The sequence below is a fragment of the Dromiciops gliroides genome, chromosome 3 (assembly GCF_019393635.1).
Source record: "Dromiciops gliroides isolate mDroGli1 chromosome 3, mDroGli1.pri, whole genome shotgun sequence".
NCBI classification, from domain to species: Eukaryota; Metazoa; Chordata; class Mammalia; order Microbiotheria; family Microbiotheriidae; genus Dromiciops; species Dromiciops gliroides.
In genome coordinates, this window is record NC_057863.1 from 647,380,205 (window position 1) to 647,397,494 (window position 17,290).

The window sequence follows — 17,290 nt, forward strand, 5'->3', positions numbered from 1 at the left end:
GTATGTAAAGTGTCTGAGGCAGGATTTGAACTCAGGTCCTCCTGAATCCAGGGCCGGTGCTCCACCCACTGCGCCACCTAGCTGCCCCCTCCTTAGGTCTTAACATAGCTGTGTGACCTCGAGCTACTCACTTTTCCTTTTCTGAGTTTCAGTTTCCCACTCTGTAAAATGGGATCGTGATAGTGATGATAGGTCCTGCCTCCGAGGACTGCTTCCAGAAAAACATGTCCTAAAGCCCTGGAGAAATGAGATCTGTCAGTGGGCAGCACCATGGAGAGAGCTTGCTGATTGGCTGTGTGACTTCCGGCAAGTCGTTAGCGAGGGGATCAGCTTCCCCTTCTGAACAACTAAGGGATCACACCAGTTAACTTCCAAAGGCCCTTGTAGCTCTGAGATGCTGTTATTCTAGAATAACTTCGAGGTCCAAACTAATCAGTCCATGAGGATTTAACTTGCTATTTGTTAGGCTCTGCGAAGTGGGGATCAAGTGGTGAATACGATTGCCGTAAGCCCTCCCTACCCCAATCCCTGCTAGCCAACCTTCTCCCCAGGTCTGACGTCCCTTACAATGGCGATTTTAACGGAAGCCCCCATAGGAGAGAGCACACAGCTAGCCATGACCGGTCTAGGCAGCTGGGAAGCTCAGGGGATAGAGGACTGCTGGGATTCTAGTCAGGGAGAGCCAGGTTGAAATCTGACCTCTGATAGTTACTAGCTATGTGATCCTGAGTAAGTTATTTAGTCCCTGTTTGACTCAGTTCCCCCATTGTGAAAAATTATAATAGTAGCATCTATGGGGGGTGTTATTTTGTGCCTGGCACATAGTAGGTTATATGCAAAATGCTAATTCCCTTTCCTGCCCATCTTTCTAGAGACCCCCTGAAGATCTGTGGATTCATTTCAAGGATCCATGAACTTTAATAGGGAAAACGTTAAGTCTTTATTTCAGTATAATGGGTTTCCTTTGTAATACTTTGTCGTATTTTATGCATTTAAAGCATAATTCTGAGAAAGGTTATCCATAGGTTTCAGAGACGGCCAAGCCGAAAGGGAAAGAACCCTGCTCTTTTATTCCAACAGACGGGAAAATAAATTGAAACTCAAGAAAAAGAAAGGAGTTATCCAAGGTCACAGGTAATGGGGAGTAGAGCCAACAATGCGGTGCAGGGAGCCAGAGAATGTTCTTGAGCTGGATAGGGACTGGGTCGAGGTGGGCTGGAGGGGATTGAGGGTTTGGCATGGCGTGGGGGTTCTTGGGACTGCAAGCCAGGGGCTGGGGAAGGTGACAATCTCACCAAAGGCCACAAGATGTCGCCCAAACCCCAGTGTTTTCACCCTGAACGAGAATTGTGTGGAAACAACAAAAGGCCGCGTCTACACAGGCAGCGAGCTGGATATTTCATGCCGGAACCCTCTGGGTTCTGGGCATGATCCGCAGAGCTGGTAGCGGTTTTCCGGGGTGGGTGTGCTTTTTAATTATCCAGATCTGCTGTTACACTCGCTTCTCCCCCGGGTTACAGTGCACGCTGCTGTCATTGACCCGCTGTATGACCTTGGGCAAGTGGCTTCCCCTCTTTCCGCCTCAGTTTCCCCGTCTGTTAAATGAGGTGGGGTGGGTTAGCTGAGCTCTCAGTGCCGGTCTCCAACATCCCAGGTGCTACTTGGGGGCCTTTCCAGCCTTGGCCGGAGGGAAGAGGAAGGAAACTCAGGGGGCTCCAAGAACCCCAGAGGACGGGAGGAGAGGGACCTCACGCTGCGAGCCCCAGAACCGCAGCCTGGGGCGGGAGCCGGACCGGGCGCTCCAATGCCTGGAACAATCCTGCCGGGAGTTCTCTCCCAGAATCCTCCGCGCGATGCAAATGAGAGCGTCTTTTCGGCACTGGCTGTCATTTGTACCATCCAGTGAAACAGAGAAAAAAAATTAGAAAGAAATAAGGCTTTGGGGAATTATTATATTTCGCTAAAATTTTAGGCTGAACCAGTCACATTAGAATATCTTTTTGCACCCTACTTAAAAAATGATCTAAATAATAAACCTTATATAGCTTTTAGGAGAACCAAGTTTTCTGCCCGGATGACCCTCAGTGGTCTGGGGTGCAGGCTTCAAACCTGTAGCTGTCTAGCGACAGAGTGGTTCAATTCCACCTTTCGGGCGTCATCTGTTAGCTTTTCATCAAATGATTGCTCTGTAGGTAACACACGTTTCATCGTTTGTTCTTCACTTTTCAGCAACTGTAGCTTTCTTCTTACTCATAATGCACGACACCTACTTGTTTTGGAATCTATACTAACTTAGCTGGAGTGTGATCTTGGTCAAGTCCCTTCCTTTTCCCTGGGCCTCAGTTTCTCAGTCAAACGAGGGGGTGAAAATATTCCAGTCTCTCAAGGGGTCCCCATAGCCTCCAGATCATGAGGATGATACAAATCTAGTCCTTTCTCTCCACTCCCGTACTCTGGAAGGCCAACCTAGGAGAGCTCTATTTCTTTCTTTCTTCCTTTTTTGCAGGGTAATTGGGGTTAAGTGACTTACCCAGGGTCACACAGCTAGTAAGTGTCAAGTGTCTGAGGCCAGATTTGCACTCAGGTCCTCCTGAATCCCACTGTGCCACCTAGCTGCCCCAGAGAGCTCTATTTGAAGGACTCAATAGGAGAGATTGAAGTGAAAGAATAGTTAAGAAAACCTAGGAAGAGTCACAAGATTACAGTGCAGATTCTGGTCCAGAAGATGGCTACCATTAAGGTTTACAGATTATTTTGCATACATTAACTCGTTCAGCCCTCACAACAACCCTATGAGTTGAGTGCTACTACTATTCTCCTCATTTTACAGGTGAGGAAAATAAGACCTGAAGAGTGACTAACATAGTCTCGGAGCTATTAAGTGTCTGAGGCAAGAATCAAAGCAAGGGCTTTCTGATTGTAAGTCCAGAGTTGTTTTGTTTTGTTTTGAGGGCAATAGGGTTAAGTGACTTGCCCAGGGTCACACAGCTAGTAAGTGTCAAGTTGAATCCAGGGCTGGTGCTTTATCCACTTCACCTAGCTGCCTCATAAGTCCAGAATTTTAAACACTAGTCCGTGTAGCCGAGGTTGTAGAATTTCTGGCAGGCTAGGCCCACTTGTGACTTCTTTTCACCCGAGAAAATTTTACATGACCCCGGGTATATACGTACATAAAATAGTTATACATAACCTTTTACTACTGGACCCCCCACATTCAGTTATGCAAGATCCATATGGGATCAAAATCCACAGTTTAAGAAGCTAGGGGCTAGGGGATGGGGAGGGCAGGCTACCTGCACTCCCTCCTCTTGCAGGGAGAGTATACCAGCAGAGAACCGGGAAAAGCCTCTGGAGATCTAGCCTTGGTTAGTGGTCCAATCCCAGTGTCCCATGCTATACACCAAGACAGTAACCAGAGACAAGTCAAGGAGTCTTCTCTGCTGTTTAGCTAGTCTTCATTTTCTGTTGGAAGAATTTCCAAAAGAGAGACCCCCTTCACTCCCTGCTAGGAAGTAGTCTGGTGGAGGGGAAGTCCTCTGAGAGGTCTGGCCTTGGTCCTTCTGGTTGCAATTGGTCCCAGGCAGGAAGTCATCTCTTGGCCCCTAGCTCCACAGTTTTGCCCTCTCAGAATACATCATCAACACAGAGTCTGACTGACGCCTGTCCCATTGCCTTGCTTTAAGAGTCAGACTTCAGTCATTGGACCCCTGGCAGAAAATCCTCTGAACAGTGTAAGTGTAGGAAGGAATCGGAAGCAGAGACCCCTGCCGGGAAACTAGAAGTTCTCAAAAAGGTCTGGCTCTGCTCACAGCATGCTGTCCACCAGAGAGAAGGCTGAAAGGGACAAAGATGGCCACCACATCCAAAGTGTGTTTTTGTAAAGCCTTTTTATTGGGTGGGTTGAAACACTTGAGGCAAATCCTGGGGATTGGAGGGAGAGAAACCACTCAGCCCAACACCAACCAGCCCAGCCCTAGCCCCTTCCTGGGGTCAGGTACAAAATACAAAAAAAATCACAAATACAGTATTGGGCATGGGTGTGAGGGGAAAGGGGCTGGCAGGGAGGAAACCAATAAACTGTGGTTGGCAGAAATTCCTCCCAATCAACACACACACACACACACACACACACACACACACACACACACACACACACACACACACACACACACACACCCTGGAGGAGGGAGGGACAAATTAGTCATTGAGTTTGGTCACAGGAAAAACGAATCGTTTTCAAAGACAAACAGAGAGAGAATGACAGACAGAAATTCAGGAAAGAGTCAGACCATGAAACAGAGAGACAGAGAGACAGACAACATGAAGGGAAGAAACAGAGAGAGGGACAAAATGGTAGCAAGGATTACTGAGAAGGGAGCAGAGACAAACGTAAAAGAAGAGATAGAGGAAGCAAAGGTACCCTGATTGTCAAGCGTTCACTTCAGCCACACAGCCTGAGGGCTTGGAGTGGGGCAGGATTATAGCCTGACACACGCGCATACATACATACATACATACATGTACACTTACACACACACCATATATATAATATAATATAATATATATTTATACAGAATAGATATAGTGCCTTTTGGAAACCAGGAAAGGGTGAAATTGTTGAGGCCAGCGATTTGGGGTGGGGGGGGTGGTTAGTGAGGGAACAGGTCTGGTGTGGAATGTTGTCCATGCAGTAAAAGGGACTAGAACAGGAAGGATGGGGCCCCCAATCTCCTAAATATTTTTTAATTGGGAATTTCTCTTGTTTTGAACAATTCTCACGGTATGAGGCAAAAGGAGAGAAGGAGGCATGGGGAAGGGGCAGCCTGATCGCATTTTGGGCCCTTTCCTAAGGCCTGGAGGATTTGGCCTGGGAAGGAAGCTAAGGAGCCAGAGGGTAAGGCGCAGGGGATAGCTTAGGCCCTCCTGGATTTGTCTCATTGTCCTATTGACCTATCATAGATGCTTTGAGATCACCAGGCCCGATTTCCAAAAATAAAATTTTTTTAAATCATAGACGATCCCTCTGGAATTGGAGACAGAAAGTCCTGGGTTCAAATCCTTCCAGGGACACTTAATAGCTCTGAGCCCCTAGACAAATTAATGTCTCAAGAGTCTCATTTTCCTCAACTGTAAATGAGGAAATCTATAAATGTTTAAAAAACAAAAACAAAAAACCAGAAGGTAGGGGAGGTGGGGGTTGCAGGAGGAGGGGAGAAGGGAAGAGAAAGGGCTATGTCCAGGGAGAGACTGGAGCTGGGTATCGATCCTTTTGATCACCCCAGGGACAAATAGGTGGAGATAGCAGTTCCCCAGATTTAAAAAAAGAAGAGGTATGGGATAGAATTAGGGGACAGGTGGGTATGAATGGGGACAACTCAGGGCTGGACATTGAACTACCCAGCTTTCAACAGCAATGGATGCTTTGAGATCACTGTCCACCAGCACCCCCTCCCCTAAACTACCACCAATTTTAAGCAAAGAAGTAAGGGGAGGGGATGAGTCCACCAGTTCAGCTCCCCCAAAGGCCAGAAGCCTCAGCTCTGTCACTTTTCCCCCAAGAGAGTTGGCCCATCTTCCTGGACGAGACAGGGGAGAAGTTGGCGTCCTAGGCTGGGGGGTTGGGGGGGGTGGAGGAAAAATAAACCCAATAGAGGACAGTAAACAGGGCGCCCCCCGCTATCATTCAAAGGAGCCTGTCTCACTGGTCGGGTGAAATAGAGGAAGAATATATTGGCTTCAAAGGGCTGGGGAGACCCACTCTGGGGTAAAGGGAAACGTTCCCCTCATTTCTCCTCCCCTCCAAGGAAGACTGGGGAGTGGACTGAGCTTCCCGGGTCCCTACCCTTCCCCAAGACCTTGTTTCACAGTATAAATACCTCAGCTAGGGGCAAGGGTGAAAGGTGAGTCACCTTTCTCTACTAGCCACACGGGAAAGCCCAGAGAAAACCACCGAGGGCTGCAGGGAAGAGGAAGCCAGTGATAGGAATAATACTGTTTACAAAGGTGAAGGGAGGCTCCTCCTCTCCCAGAGAGAGCGAAGGGGGTGGAGCCTTTCATCTTTGACTTTGGAAAGTGGCTAAAGAAGTTAATACTCTGGTTGGGAGGGTGGATGGGGGAAACAATGGCAAGCAGGTATATCTTGGGGGAGGGCCTGAAATTCCATCACAAGTAAGACTTTGAACCCATCTCCCAGAGCCTCCCCCCTCACAACCCGCTGAAGCCCCCAGCCCCAGATGGCTCGCAGGCCATGGCAACCAACAATCTCTCTCCATACCTTTGCCCTCCCCTCCTCCCCCAGGAGCAAGGCCCTAGGGTGCGCCCCCCACAAAGTCTCCGCCTTTCTCACTGGCGACAGTCAGAGTGGAGGGTCAAATAGGCATGGCAGGGCAAGCTCCAAGGGTTGAAGGGTCAGGGTTCAAGGGCCAGGCATCAGACCAAGGGCGAGTGGAATCCCAGCTGAGGAGGGATGAAGGAAGGGAAGGAGCCTCGAGTCAAGGTGAATCCGGTCGGTGGCCGAAAATGAAGAAAGCCTCGGGTGGCGAGGAATCCGCTGGTTGATGGCCAAGGATGTAGAGAGGCTGACTCAGGTCAGAGACCCCTCGAGGAGGAAAGGAATCCTCAGGTCGGTGCAGGCCAAAAGAGTGGAGGGGTGCGTAGCGACCTCCCCCCAGTTTTTTGTCTCCAGAGAGAAGAGCCCCCTCCCTCTAAAAGAATTCACAGAGCAAGGAGGGAGGGCGAGTTCAGGGAGTCAGAGGACTGGTCGCTGCCGTTGCGCTGGGCACCGCCGCATGCGGAGACGTCCGGGCACGTGAGAACAAACGAGGTGGTATACGAAGGGTTAACGGGGTAGGGGTCGCCGAAGGCTGGGACCTCACTGTGTGTAAAGAGAGAAGCCGTCAGGTCTGGGGGCCCATCCTGGCCGGGCTGCTGGCTGGTCTGGAAGGGCAGGGGCGGCGGCGGCAGGAACCACCCGAACGCATCGTCCTTAGAGGGCGTGGGCCCAGGCAAAGCTCTCACCTCTGCCAGGGGGCCCCCCGGCCCGGGCCCCTCATCAAAAGGGATCTTGCAGCCTGGCTTATGGGCGGCCAGCACAAACTGCAGCCGTTCCTTCTCCTTCTGCAGTTCGGCGATTTCTGACTCCAGTTCGGCCTTCTCCTCTTCTAGCTGGTCGGTCTCCTGGTAGGTACCCCAAGGGGAGCAGGCAGTGAGAGGAGGGAAGAGAGAGAGAGACAGAAAAGCCAGGTCAGCAGCGGGGCTAGGCCATACCCCCTCTGGCTTCCGCTCTGCACGTGGAATCCCCAAACCCCAGTTCCAATCATGCCTCTACTCTTCGAGGGAAGATGAAGTTCCTCCCGGGGACCCTCAAGTTTCCTCCTTGGTAAAAGGAAGGGATTGAGCTAGGCTAGAGGAACTCTAAAGTCTCTTCTACCCTGCCCTGCTCAAAGGTGGGCAAGGCCCTTCTTTTCTTTGTGCCTCGATTTCCCCATGTTAAATTGAGAAGCTGAGACTGAACGAACAATCTCTAAGGTTCCTTCCAGATCTGACTTTCTATGACCCCACTGTCCAAAAGAAACCATCGGGTTGTTAAAAAAAAAAGATAATTATTGGTTGTAAACATAGTTTTGGAGAGGGCCAATTTCTTTCTCAGGGATGACTGGAGTTTCCTCTTTAAAATATTAAATTATCCCTTTTCTTTCTTGCTCTGGTAACCAATCTTCAATTTGATATCGAAAGACCTGTGTGTCCATTTTCTCTTTTTACCACATCAAGTATAGGACCAGAAAAAAAAAGTGTATGTGTATGTATGTATATGTATGTATATATATGTGTGTGTATGTGTTTTGAGGTAGATATAGATATATAGACTGGAAGCAATCTGGTTATCTATTCCAAGCCCCTTGTTTTACAGTTGAGGAAACTAAGGACATCCACAGAGGTCATAAGTAAATGACAATTAAGTCAGAGCTGGTGTCTCTATCTCATCTTAAGGGTTGTTTTTGGTTGTTTTTTTTTTTTTGGTGGGGCACTGAGGGTTAAGTGACTTGCCCAGGGTCACACAGCTAGAAGAGTTGAAATTTGAACCTAGGACTTCACCCCCAACTCCATGTCTAGCACTCTCTTTCCACTCTACTATTACCTCTCTCTGTCTCTGTCTCTGTCTCTGTCTCTGTCTCTGTCTCTGTCTCTGTCTGTTTCTCTGTCTCTCTCTGTCTGTCTCTCTGTTTCTCTCTCTCTCAGGATCTAGGATTTATTTCTAAAGTTTGGACCATTTCCTCCTCCTCTTTTACAGATGAAGATACTGCAGAAGTAAAGAGGTGGGGGAGACTTGTCCAGAGTCGCACATAGTCAGCTATGGTGGAGACAAGATCCAAAGCCAAAGCTCTCTCGAAAGTCTCTCCATTAGATTAGGCTCAATATGGTCTGTCCCTCTCTGGACCAATTGATTCTGCCCACCCCCACACCCCCATCCCACCCCACTATCCCTCTCTGTCCCCCTTTAGAAGAAATTTCCACCCCCTGCCCAAGATGAGGTCGTTGTACAGATTCTGGATGGAAAACTTAGGAAGGAATCAAATTCAAAGTCTCAGTTGTGATTAATATTAACCCAAGCCCATGTCCTAGGTTCTACTGCCTCTTTTTCAAATTGGGGTGGGGGGGTGCTGCCTGGGGAAGAATGTATTTGTCTCCCTCACCACCAGGAAGCAAGCAGGTACAAGGAACACAGTTTTATACTGCTGTGAAATTTTAAGGGAGGATGTATTTGGGGTGGGGTGGAGTATTCTTGGAGACAAGATGAAATTGGGTAGGGGACACAGCTAGAAAGTCCTCCCCCCAGGGGATCTCAAAAGGAATATTTTCCTCTTGAGATATTGATAGAGCAGAAAGAGCTTCTTGGTTAAGTCTGTGGCAGTGCCTGGACTCTGGGGTGGGGTGGGGTGAAGGGGGCAGGAAGAGAATCCTTCAGGTGACTCAGAGCTGGGGGGGCCTCAGAAATCATGTGATATAGTCTAGTCTCCCTCCTAGGAGCTGTTTCAGAGAGCACTGCCCACAGTCGTACATGGTAGTATCTCTGTTGCTTTTTGGGGGGGGTCTAGCCCCCAAGTTTCTCTGATGACACAATTTGAGGCTTTCTTCACTAAGCTGTGGACCCTGCCACGATGGATGGACACTAATCCTATATCTCTTCCATTTCTCATACTCCAAAGGACAAGCTTGTCCTGGGTGGGAAGTGGGGTGGGGGTGGGGGTGGCAGAACATGTGACACAAGCTAGTTGGCCATCAAGCCTCTTTCCCTGGGTACGGGTCATGCATACACAGGGGCTCCATGTGGGGAGTCTGATCAGATTAACTGTGGGAAGGTCCTTCTTGTGTTTGAAGTAACCTCCAGGCCCCTGCAGGCTGATGAGGGGTAGGGGGGAGAGAATAGAATGAAAGAGGGAGCCTGAAGGCTCGACCCCATCCAACAACCACCCAACCGAGCCTTCGGGGCTGGCATATTAGAAACCCTTACCGCCTGGAGTCGGTCTGTCAGCTCCCGCCTTCGGTTCCGACATTTGGCCGCAGCCAGTTTGTTCCGCTCTCGCCGGACCCTCCTCTTCTCCTCTTCTTCAGGGGTGAGCTGTGAGGCAAGAGAAGTGGAAAAATGTGAGCGAGCCTCTGTTCTGAGGAAGTGGCCACCCACCCCTCCACCATGGGACCCCCCCCCACACACATACACACACACCCCAACCTGGATCCCTTTTTCTCCCTTTCTCCTCCCCTATCTCCTCCCTTTGACTACTTCTCACCTCCCATAATTATCCCATAACAATCACAAACAAACCCTATCCCTCCCTCAGGAAAGATTAAGGCCAAGGTCCAGGTGGAGGAGGAAGACTCAATTAGTGGAGGAGATAGAGGCTGCCCCTCCCCCAATCTGGAGAATGCCCCCAAAGCATTTCTAACATTGGGGATTTGGTGTCCTCACCTACCACCGTTCACCTCCAGTGGCCTTGTCACCTTCTCTGAGGGTGTCCAGCTACCCAGCCTAGCCTATATGCCCAGGTCCCCTGCAGGACTTACCGTTTCTTCTCTGGGCCTTCGAGGCCTGGCCCGAGCAGGACGTGAGGGTGGAGGGCCTGTAGAAGTTGTCCCAGAGGGCCCAGCACCACTGCCATAGCCACTGATCCCAGGGGAAGAATAGCTGGTGCCAGGCAGGTCATAGGGGTCGACAGTGGGCAGCTGGGGGCCCAGAGGCGGCTGCTGGCCCTGGGACTGAGCCATGGAGGAGATGAGGGTGGGCTGGACCAGCCACTGGAGGTCTTGGCTCGTGGTGATGGCAGTGACCGTGGGCACGAAGGAGCCAGGCATGTCACCAAGGCCAGCACACTCCTGCTGAGAGAGAGATGGGCAGAGCCCCGGGCATGCAGACCGAACACATGCACACAGACATACACACCCCCCCCAACACCCTCGTGGTGAGCCACTGGGTGAGTGCGTGTCACAGGCAGCCAAGCCACCACCACCTACCCCCTTCCACTACACCGTGACGCAGTGGTTAATGAGAGCCGTTCACATCTCTGGCTTTTCCTCCTCCTCTAGAGGTTGCACTGAACAGCTCAAGCCCGTGGTGATTCACACCCAGGTTGGTGACTCCTGTGTGTGGATGTGTGTGTGAGTGGATGTGTGTGTGGATGTGTGTGTTTGTGTAGGACACAGACCGGAGAACTGAGGGACTCAGGTCCCCCCCACACTCATACACACATTCCCCACCCCCAACCCCACCCCTGATTCTAGGAGAAGAAAGAAAAGTGATGGGAGGAAGGAGGAAAAGCTGCTGGGGATGGGGGTCTGATTCCACAGTGGCTGGGGACTTCCTTCTAAGTGTGCCTCAGTTTCCTCTCCAGTGACTGACTAGTCTGAAGTCGACAAGACTGAATTTAGTGCTGAAAAAGCTTTTGGAGATGACCTCATTTTAAACCTAGTGATACAAGCTGAGGAAACTGAGGTCCCAGAACGACTTGAGCATATGCCCAAGTAATAAGTATATTCTCAGGGAATAAGCTGCAGCCTCAGGATTCAATTCCAGAGGCCTCTCTGAATTTCAGGATCTCTATTGATAAAAGCCATGGGGAGAGAACGCCTGGGTTCCAGCTCCATTTATGACCTTCCCTTCAGTCCCTCTATGGGCTGTAAGGGTCATTGGTCCCCTCAGACAGTGCACTATAATGTTGTGGGGTCTGAGAGGGATTCTTTTAAAAGTGCACTCCCAGCTCTAGGAGGGATGACCCTCCTAGCATCAGCTTTCATCCCACCACTAATAAAGGACCCAGGCAGCCCTTGGGAATGGGGTAGGATGCCAGGCCAAGCATGCGTGCCCGTCCTGTCCTGGGGGCTGGCATCTGAGGCTGCTTGGGAGGGGGAAGGCAGGAGTTGGGACCGGTGTGGGAGGTAAGTGGGAAGTCTCCGAGCTCCTGTTGAGGGCTAACTAAAACACTGAAGGGCTTGTGTCTAATGCTGGGAAGGGAGAGGCCGGCACGCCGCACCCCACAGCTGCCCGGCACTGTGCTGCAGCCGCATGTTGGCAGGTGTGAAGATGCCCGTGCGGCGGTCCTAGGATCTCGGTTTCTTTGCCCCCTCCCCACTTCTGGGTGTTTCTCCATCTCCCCCCTGCCAGCCTCCGAAGCCTTCCCAAAGTATCTGAGATTCTTTCTGCCTTCTCGCCGCCCCCCACGGGGCCCTCCCTCCTGCGCAGCCGCCAATGGCAGCATGGCTTTGAACTTGGAGGTGGGGCGGGGCCTTTTCCACCGGTAGCGAGCGCACGCAGCCCCGAACTTCCCGCAGGCGCCCATGAGTTCAAGTCCCGGCTCTGGCAGGGACTTGAACTTGGTTGGTGGGTTAAATCTGGGGCGCAGCGCGGCGCGGGTGGGGGGATCTTCATTCCCCCGACCCGTGGGGAGGCAGGGGCATTCAGCCCCCCTCCCCCCTCGCTCCGTCTACACCCGCATTCTTTCTCTACTCCTGTTGCACCCACTAGCCACACCCAAGGTCGCCCTCAAGGACCGAGGGCTATAATAGCTTCCGGGAGACACCCTGTCGTCCTATGTCGCGATGGGGAGGGAGGAGAGACCACGCTATTAATATTAGACAGAATGTGGTCCCGGACTCGGTCCCGGGTGTGGAAAACAGAGCTCCGGGGACCTGTCGCGAGCCCCGTCGGGTCGCCACGCTGACTCCTCTCATGTCAGATAAAGAGGCCCCTGGTTCCAAATAAAGGTTACGGGGCCGGGTCCGGGGCTCGGCGAGAGAGGATGCCTGAGAGGAGAGGAGGGGGGCTCCGCGAGCAAGGAGTCAGCCCTTGCAGGCGATTGGCTCCCTTCCTCGGCTCCCGAGGCCAATCAGCGTCTCGGCCTCTCCCCGCCGCCCTCCCTCCCTTAGCAACGTGGCTCGGGCGTTCCAAAATAGAAGGCTCCCTGGGACGTCAGGGGGAGGGCGTGCGCGGCGGCTGCGGGGAGGGGGGCGGGCCACGCGCTGTGCGTGCCCCGCGTCAGACGGAGGATTCCAGCGCGTCAGCCCTTACGCACGGGTCCCCCGTTACGTTCCAGCGCCGGAGGTGGAGGGGGTTCGAGACCCGCCTCCCCTTCGGCCGCCCCGGGGTGTTAAGTCTGCCCTGAGTAGGGGACGATTTGCACCGAGGCTTCCCCGCTTACCACTTCACCCCCAATATTGTTTGCAAGGCCTCTGTTTGCAGAGCCGCCTCTGTAGTCCGCTGCCCTTGCACTGCTCTGTTTTGGGCGTGCGCCCCCTCCAAACTCCCAAAGCGGGCTTAAAGGCTCCCCCCTCCCCCCGCCAGAGCTCCAACTCTTCTCGGTTTGCATAGAGATTGCATAGAGGTTTGCGCTTGGAGATCCGAATGGTAGTACAACACCCTAATCCTGATTTCCCGAAGCAAGTTTCAGCTTATAGATCAATCACCTACCGAGCCGCCCGTGTGCGGTCAGTCTAACCCGCTCACCTCCTTGTTCTGGTGGGGAAACTGAGGCACCTGGTTAATCAGGTCAGGGAGGAAGCGAGCTGCCATCCCGGGCCCTTCACCTCGCTCGGACCCCGGCGCCCCTCACCCACCGCCCCCTTCTCCCTGAGCTTGCTTGCTGACCGGCGGCGGAGGGCTTTCTAGCCCCAGCGCCTACCTGGGAGGCAGCGGCAGTCGTAGGGCTGCCAAAGGAGTCCACTGATGACAGGTACTGGGACTCGGCCGACGGCGACGAACTACACCGGGAGGCGGAGTCGTAGTCTCCGGGAAAGGCTTGAAACATCTCCCCGGGCACCCCAGGGGGTGGCCTGTGACCGCGCTGGGGCCGCCTGGAAGCCAAGGCTGGACCGAAGGTGGGGGGACTCGGCACGAGAGGAAAAAACAAACCGATAAAGAGTCCGGCGGTCCAGGAGGCCCCCAAGTCCAGCGGGGAGGGGGGGTGGACAAGTCCAAGTCCTCAAGTAGTATCCCCCGACGCTGAAATGTGGAGAGGGTGAGGAAGCGCGCTTTCTTTGGACCCCCGTCCCCTCCCCTGCCCCGCTTGTCCGACGCTGGGGGGCGAAGGGGGGGGCAGATCTTCCCTCGAGGGGGAGGGGGAGAAGGCCCCGTCCCCCCTTGGCTCCGAACTCCTCGGTCCCGCTTAGTGGAATCCCGCCTGGCCCCCGGCCCCGCACGGCTGGGAAGCAGCCGGAGAAGGAGCGGCGGCGGCGGTAGTCAAGTCCTGGGGCCAACCGAGAAAAAGAGCGAAGTCCGCGGGCGCTGTCCGGGCACGGCAGGGAGAAGCCCTGGCAAGATAGAGAGATGGAGAAAATCGATGCCCGTCCCCGCTCCGCTCCAGCACCGCACTGCCCGCTCCCGATAAGCTTATGAATGAGAGGCCAGCCGGGCTCGGGGCTCCTTTATAGCGCCGGGCACGCCCCCCCGCGCTAACGTCATCCCCCTCACAAAGGGATCCCTGGCCCTCCCCCAAGCTCAGATCCTGGCCCCGCCTCCTCCCGCCGGCTCAGACCCCGGACCCCGGACGCCCGCGACCCGGGACAGACCCAGGAGAACAGGATCGGCCTCTCTCGGACCTGTCCTGACGCCCCCCGGATACCCCTCGCCCTGCCCCCAGCAAGCGCCTTAAGTGGGGAGGGGGATCCCGCCGCCTGTCCACGCTCCGCCCCGAGCGGAGTTCCTGTGTGACGCAATTAGCCATATATGGAGTTCAGTGGCTGGGCTCCGAGTGTTTGTTTGGTATCCTAGCAATGACGTCAGAGGGAATCCCTCTCTCTTGCTCTCTCACTCGCGCCTGCGCAGAGCGTCAACCCGACTCTCCGGCTCCCAGGGTGAGCTGCAAGATTGTTATTAATAGAAACTTTTACTATCGGCCGCCCAGGGCTAGAAGGGGAAGGCCAGGAGGGACCAAAAGAGCAGCGTGGCACAGATGGTGACGACTCGGCCCCAGAGGGAGTCTTTGGGACCCCAGGAGTCTTGGGTGCCAGCCAAGTGTAACCCCCACCCTAAACTTGCCCCCTGCCTCCTTCCACCCTAGTTGGGTGGTTTTGTTTTGTTTTTGTTTTTTGTTTTGCGGGGCAATGAGGGTTAAGTGACTTGCCCAGGGTCACACAGCTAGTAAGTATCAAGCATCTGAGGCTGGATTTAAACTCAGGTCCTCCTGAACCCAGGGCTGGTGCTTTATCCACTGTGCCACCTAGCTGCCCCCAAAATGCCATATTGTCTTAGCTTGGTTTTTTTCCCTTTTTTTTTTGCTGTGAGGCAATGGGGGTTAAGTGACTTGCCCAAGGTCACACAGCTAGTAGGTGTCAAGTGTCTGCGGCTGGATTTGAACTCAGGTCCTCCTGAGTCCAGGGCCAGTGCTTTATCCACTGTGCCACCTAGCTGCCCCCCATTGGGTTTTACGGAAGGGCTGGCAGAGATGACCATCATAGACATGGGACAGTAGCGAGGAGGGGTTCAGACTTGAAGCCTATAGACATGTGGGTTTTATTTATTAGAAGGATTATTATTAACCAGAGCTAGAAGGGCCCTTAGAACACATCTGATCCAATTCCCTCATTTGCCTGAGGAACAAATTGTGAAGGGAAAGGGATGTGCCTCTGAGGTCTTCCCCACCCCCAAAACTCCACCTTCTGCAAGAGGCTTTCCCCATCCCTCTTGTTTTGTTTTGTTTTTTTAGTGAGGCAATTGGGGTTAAGTGACTTGCCCAGGGTCACACAGCTAGTAAGTGTTAAGTGTCTGAGGCCAGATTTGATCTCAGGTACTCCTGACTCCAGGGCCGGTGCTCTATCCACTGCGCCATCTAGCTGCCCCCCCCCATCCCTCTTAATGCCAGTGCCTTCACTTGGAGAACAGCTCCAATTTATCCTGTCTATAGCTTGTTTGCACACATAGCTGTTTGCATGTTGTCTCCCTCATCACCTGTGAGGTCTTTGAGAGCAGGGAATATCTTTTACCTCCCTTTTTATGCCCAGCTCTTACAACACAGTGCCTGGCACAAATACATGCTTAATAAGTGCCCATTGACTCGAATTAGCCCTAGTCTGCTTTCAATCCCAGCTTCCTGGCATCCAGGACCTGTTCATTCCAGTACAGCAGAAAAAGTGGGGGAAGGGGAGGCCAGGGAGGGGGAATATGGGACTGGAGATTCAAGAGACCCTGCCCCTGAATTCCTTCATAGGCCTGCATCCCTTCCCAGCCTACCGGGGAATGGGGTGTATAGGGCTGGATGCAACAGACCTCACTTCTCCCACTGACTTTCTTTGTGATCTAAGACAAGTCCTTTACCTGAGGCAGTCATCCACTTTGACCATTTGTGACAGTTGGAATGGAGAGGAGTTGGAGGGAGCTTCTGTCTATGGGAAAGAATACTGGATTGGGGGCCAGATCTGGCTTAAAGGCCCAGTTTTGCCACTTATCCACGATATGTGTGACCTTAACCCCTGGAAGACTGAGTTTCTTCATCTGTAAATGGAGGGGTCTGAAGTAGCTCATTCCAGCTCTCAGCCTAGGAGCTCCAACCTTCCTTCTTAGCTGAGGTCTAGACAGTTTAAGGATTTACCCAAGGCCACATCAATAGTAAATAGAACACAGATTGTCCGATGGAATCATCCCTCCCAACTAGGAGACCACTCCCAACATAATCAAGGACGGGACAGGCCTCTGCTTACAGGCAGCATCAATTTGCAAGCCCTCAAGGCTCATGTTGCTCTCCCGTCTTTCCTTACCTACCATGCCCAGCACGGGGATATTAGACTCTTGGCATTTTAAAATCAAAGACATTCCTAGTTTCATAGAACATAGACTGTCAGGGCCAGAGAAAGGGGGAGATATGTTTGGAGGGAGGGAAGGAGAATGATGGACAGTAAAGAAGAGACAAAGAGACAGAGGAGGAGAGACAGAAAGGAGAAAAGAGAGGTAAAAAAGGAAACAGAGAGACAGAGAAGAGGAGACAGTAAAAAAAAAAGGTAACAGAGGTGGTGGGAGACTGAGACAGAAAGGAGGGATAGTAAAAGGGAGGTTGAGAAATGGGAGAGAAACAGAGGAAGAGGAAGGAGACTGAGAGACCAATGGACTGAAAGCCTGAGAAATAGGAGGAGACAGCGAGCAAAGGGAGAGACTGAGGCATGAGCCTCAGGGGCAAATATAAGGCACTGATAGTAAGGGGAAAGCTGAGAAACAGGAGGGGACACAGAAGGATGGGGGAGAGGCTGATGGATGGAAAGGATGAGGCCAATGGAAAGCCAGGGTCCAGAGGGGAAAGCCTTAGGAACAGAAGCTAGGGCTGAGAGATGGAGAGGGAGAGATTGGGAAACATTTGGGTGGAGCCCCAGGGAAGGAAAGAGGACAGACTAAAGGCTCTCGGGGACAAAGAGCACAAACCGAGGAACAGAGAGGGAGAGGCTGAAGGCAAAACAGGAGCTGGAAGGATAGAGAAGGAAATATGGGGGGAATGAAGAGGAAAAGTTGGGAGACTGAGGAACTCATAGGAGGAGACTGGCAAGAGCTTGGGGTGAAGGTCCACACCACCCTCCACCCTCTCCCTCTGGCTCCCCCCTGTCTGCCCAAGCATCCCCTGTGGCCATCAGAAAGGGTGGGCCATGCTGAAAGGGATCAGCAGAGCTGGTGACACAGACTAACTGCAACAATGACTGCACCGCAGAAGCGACAACCAACTCCCCCTCTTCCCACTTAGGGAGACACCAACTCACACAGACCAAGCTGATTTGGGAACTGAGCTGCCAGCCCTCAGGCCAGAGGTTAATGAGAACAGCTCAC

The 17,290-nt window shown here is 52.8% G+C and overlaps 1 protein-coding gene, 1 long non-coding RNA gene and 1 other non-coding gene across 5 annotated transcripts; 2 read left to right on the forward strand and 1 right to left on the reverse strand.

Annotated features, from left to right (window-relative positions):
* Positions 1-368: 368 nt before the first annotated feature.
* On the forward strand, positions 369-1,874 carry LOC122746255. Its single transcript, XR_006355522.1, has 3 exons — positions 369-505; positions 1,026-1,134; positions 1,655-1,874. It is a non-coding gene; the product is annotated as an uncharacterized LOC122746255 (long non-coding RNA).
* Positions 1,875-2,068: 194 nt separating this feature from the next.
* TRNASTOP-UCA lies at positions 2,069-2,155 on the forward strand. Its single transcript has one exon. It is a non-coding gene; the product is annotated as a tRNA-Sec (tRNA).
* Positions 2,156-3,870: 1,715 nt separating this feature from the next.
* Positions 3,871-13,417, reverse strand: FOSB (FosB proto-oncogene, AP-1 transcription factor subunit). Of its 3 annotated transcripts, XM_043990962.1 has the most exons (5): positions 13,170-13,417; positions 10,063-10,371; positions 9,512-9,619; positions 7,018-7,176; positions 6,751-6,874 (listed from the first exon to the last, which is right to left on the reverse strand). In XM_043990962.1, the coding sequence occupies exons 1-5, from the start codon at positions 13,293-13,295 to the stop codon at positions 6,872-6,874; spliced, it is 705 nt and encodes a 234-aa protein (XP_043846897.1). In that variant the 5' UTR covers positions 13,296-13,417; the 3' UTR covers positions 6,751-6,871. The 3 variants fall into 3 exon arrangements, with proteins under 3 accessions (XP_043846894.1, XP_043846895.1, XP_043846897.1); XM_043990959.1 differs by having other exon boundaries at positions 3,871-7,176; XM_043990960.1 differs by lacking the exon at positions 13,170-13,417 and adding an exon at positions 10,510-10,690 and having other exon boundaries at positions 3,871-7,176.
* Between the last annotated feature and the right edge of the window lie 3,873 nt (positions 13,418-17,290).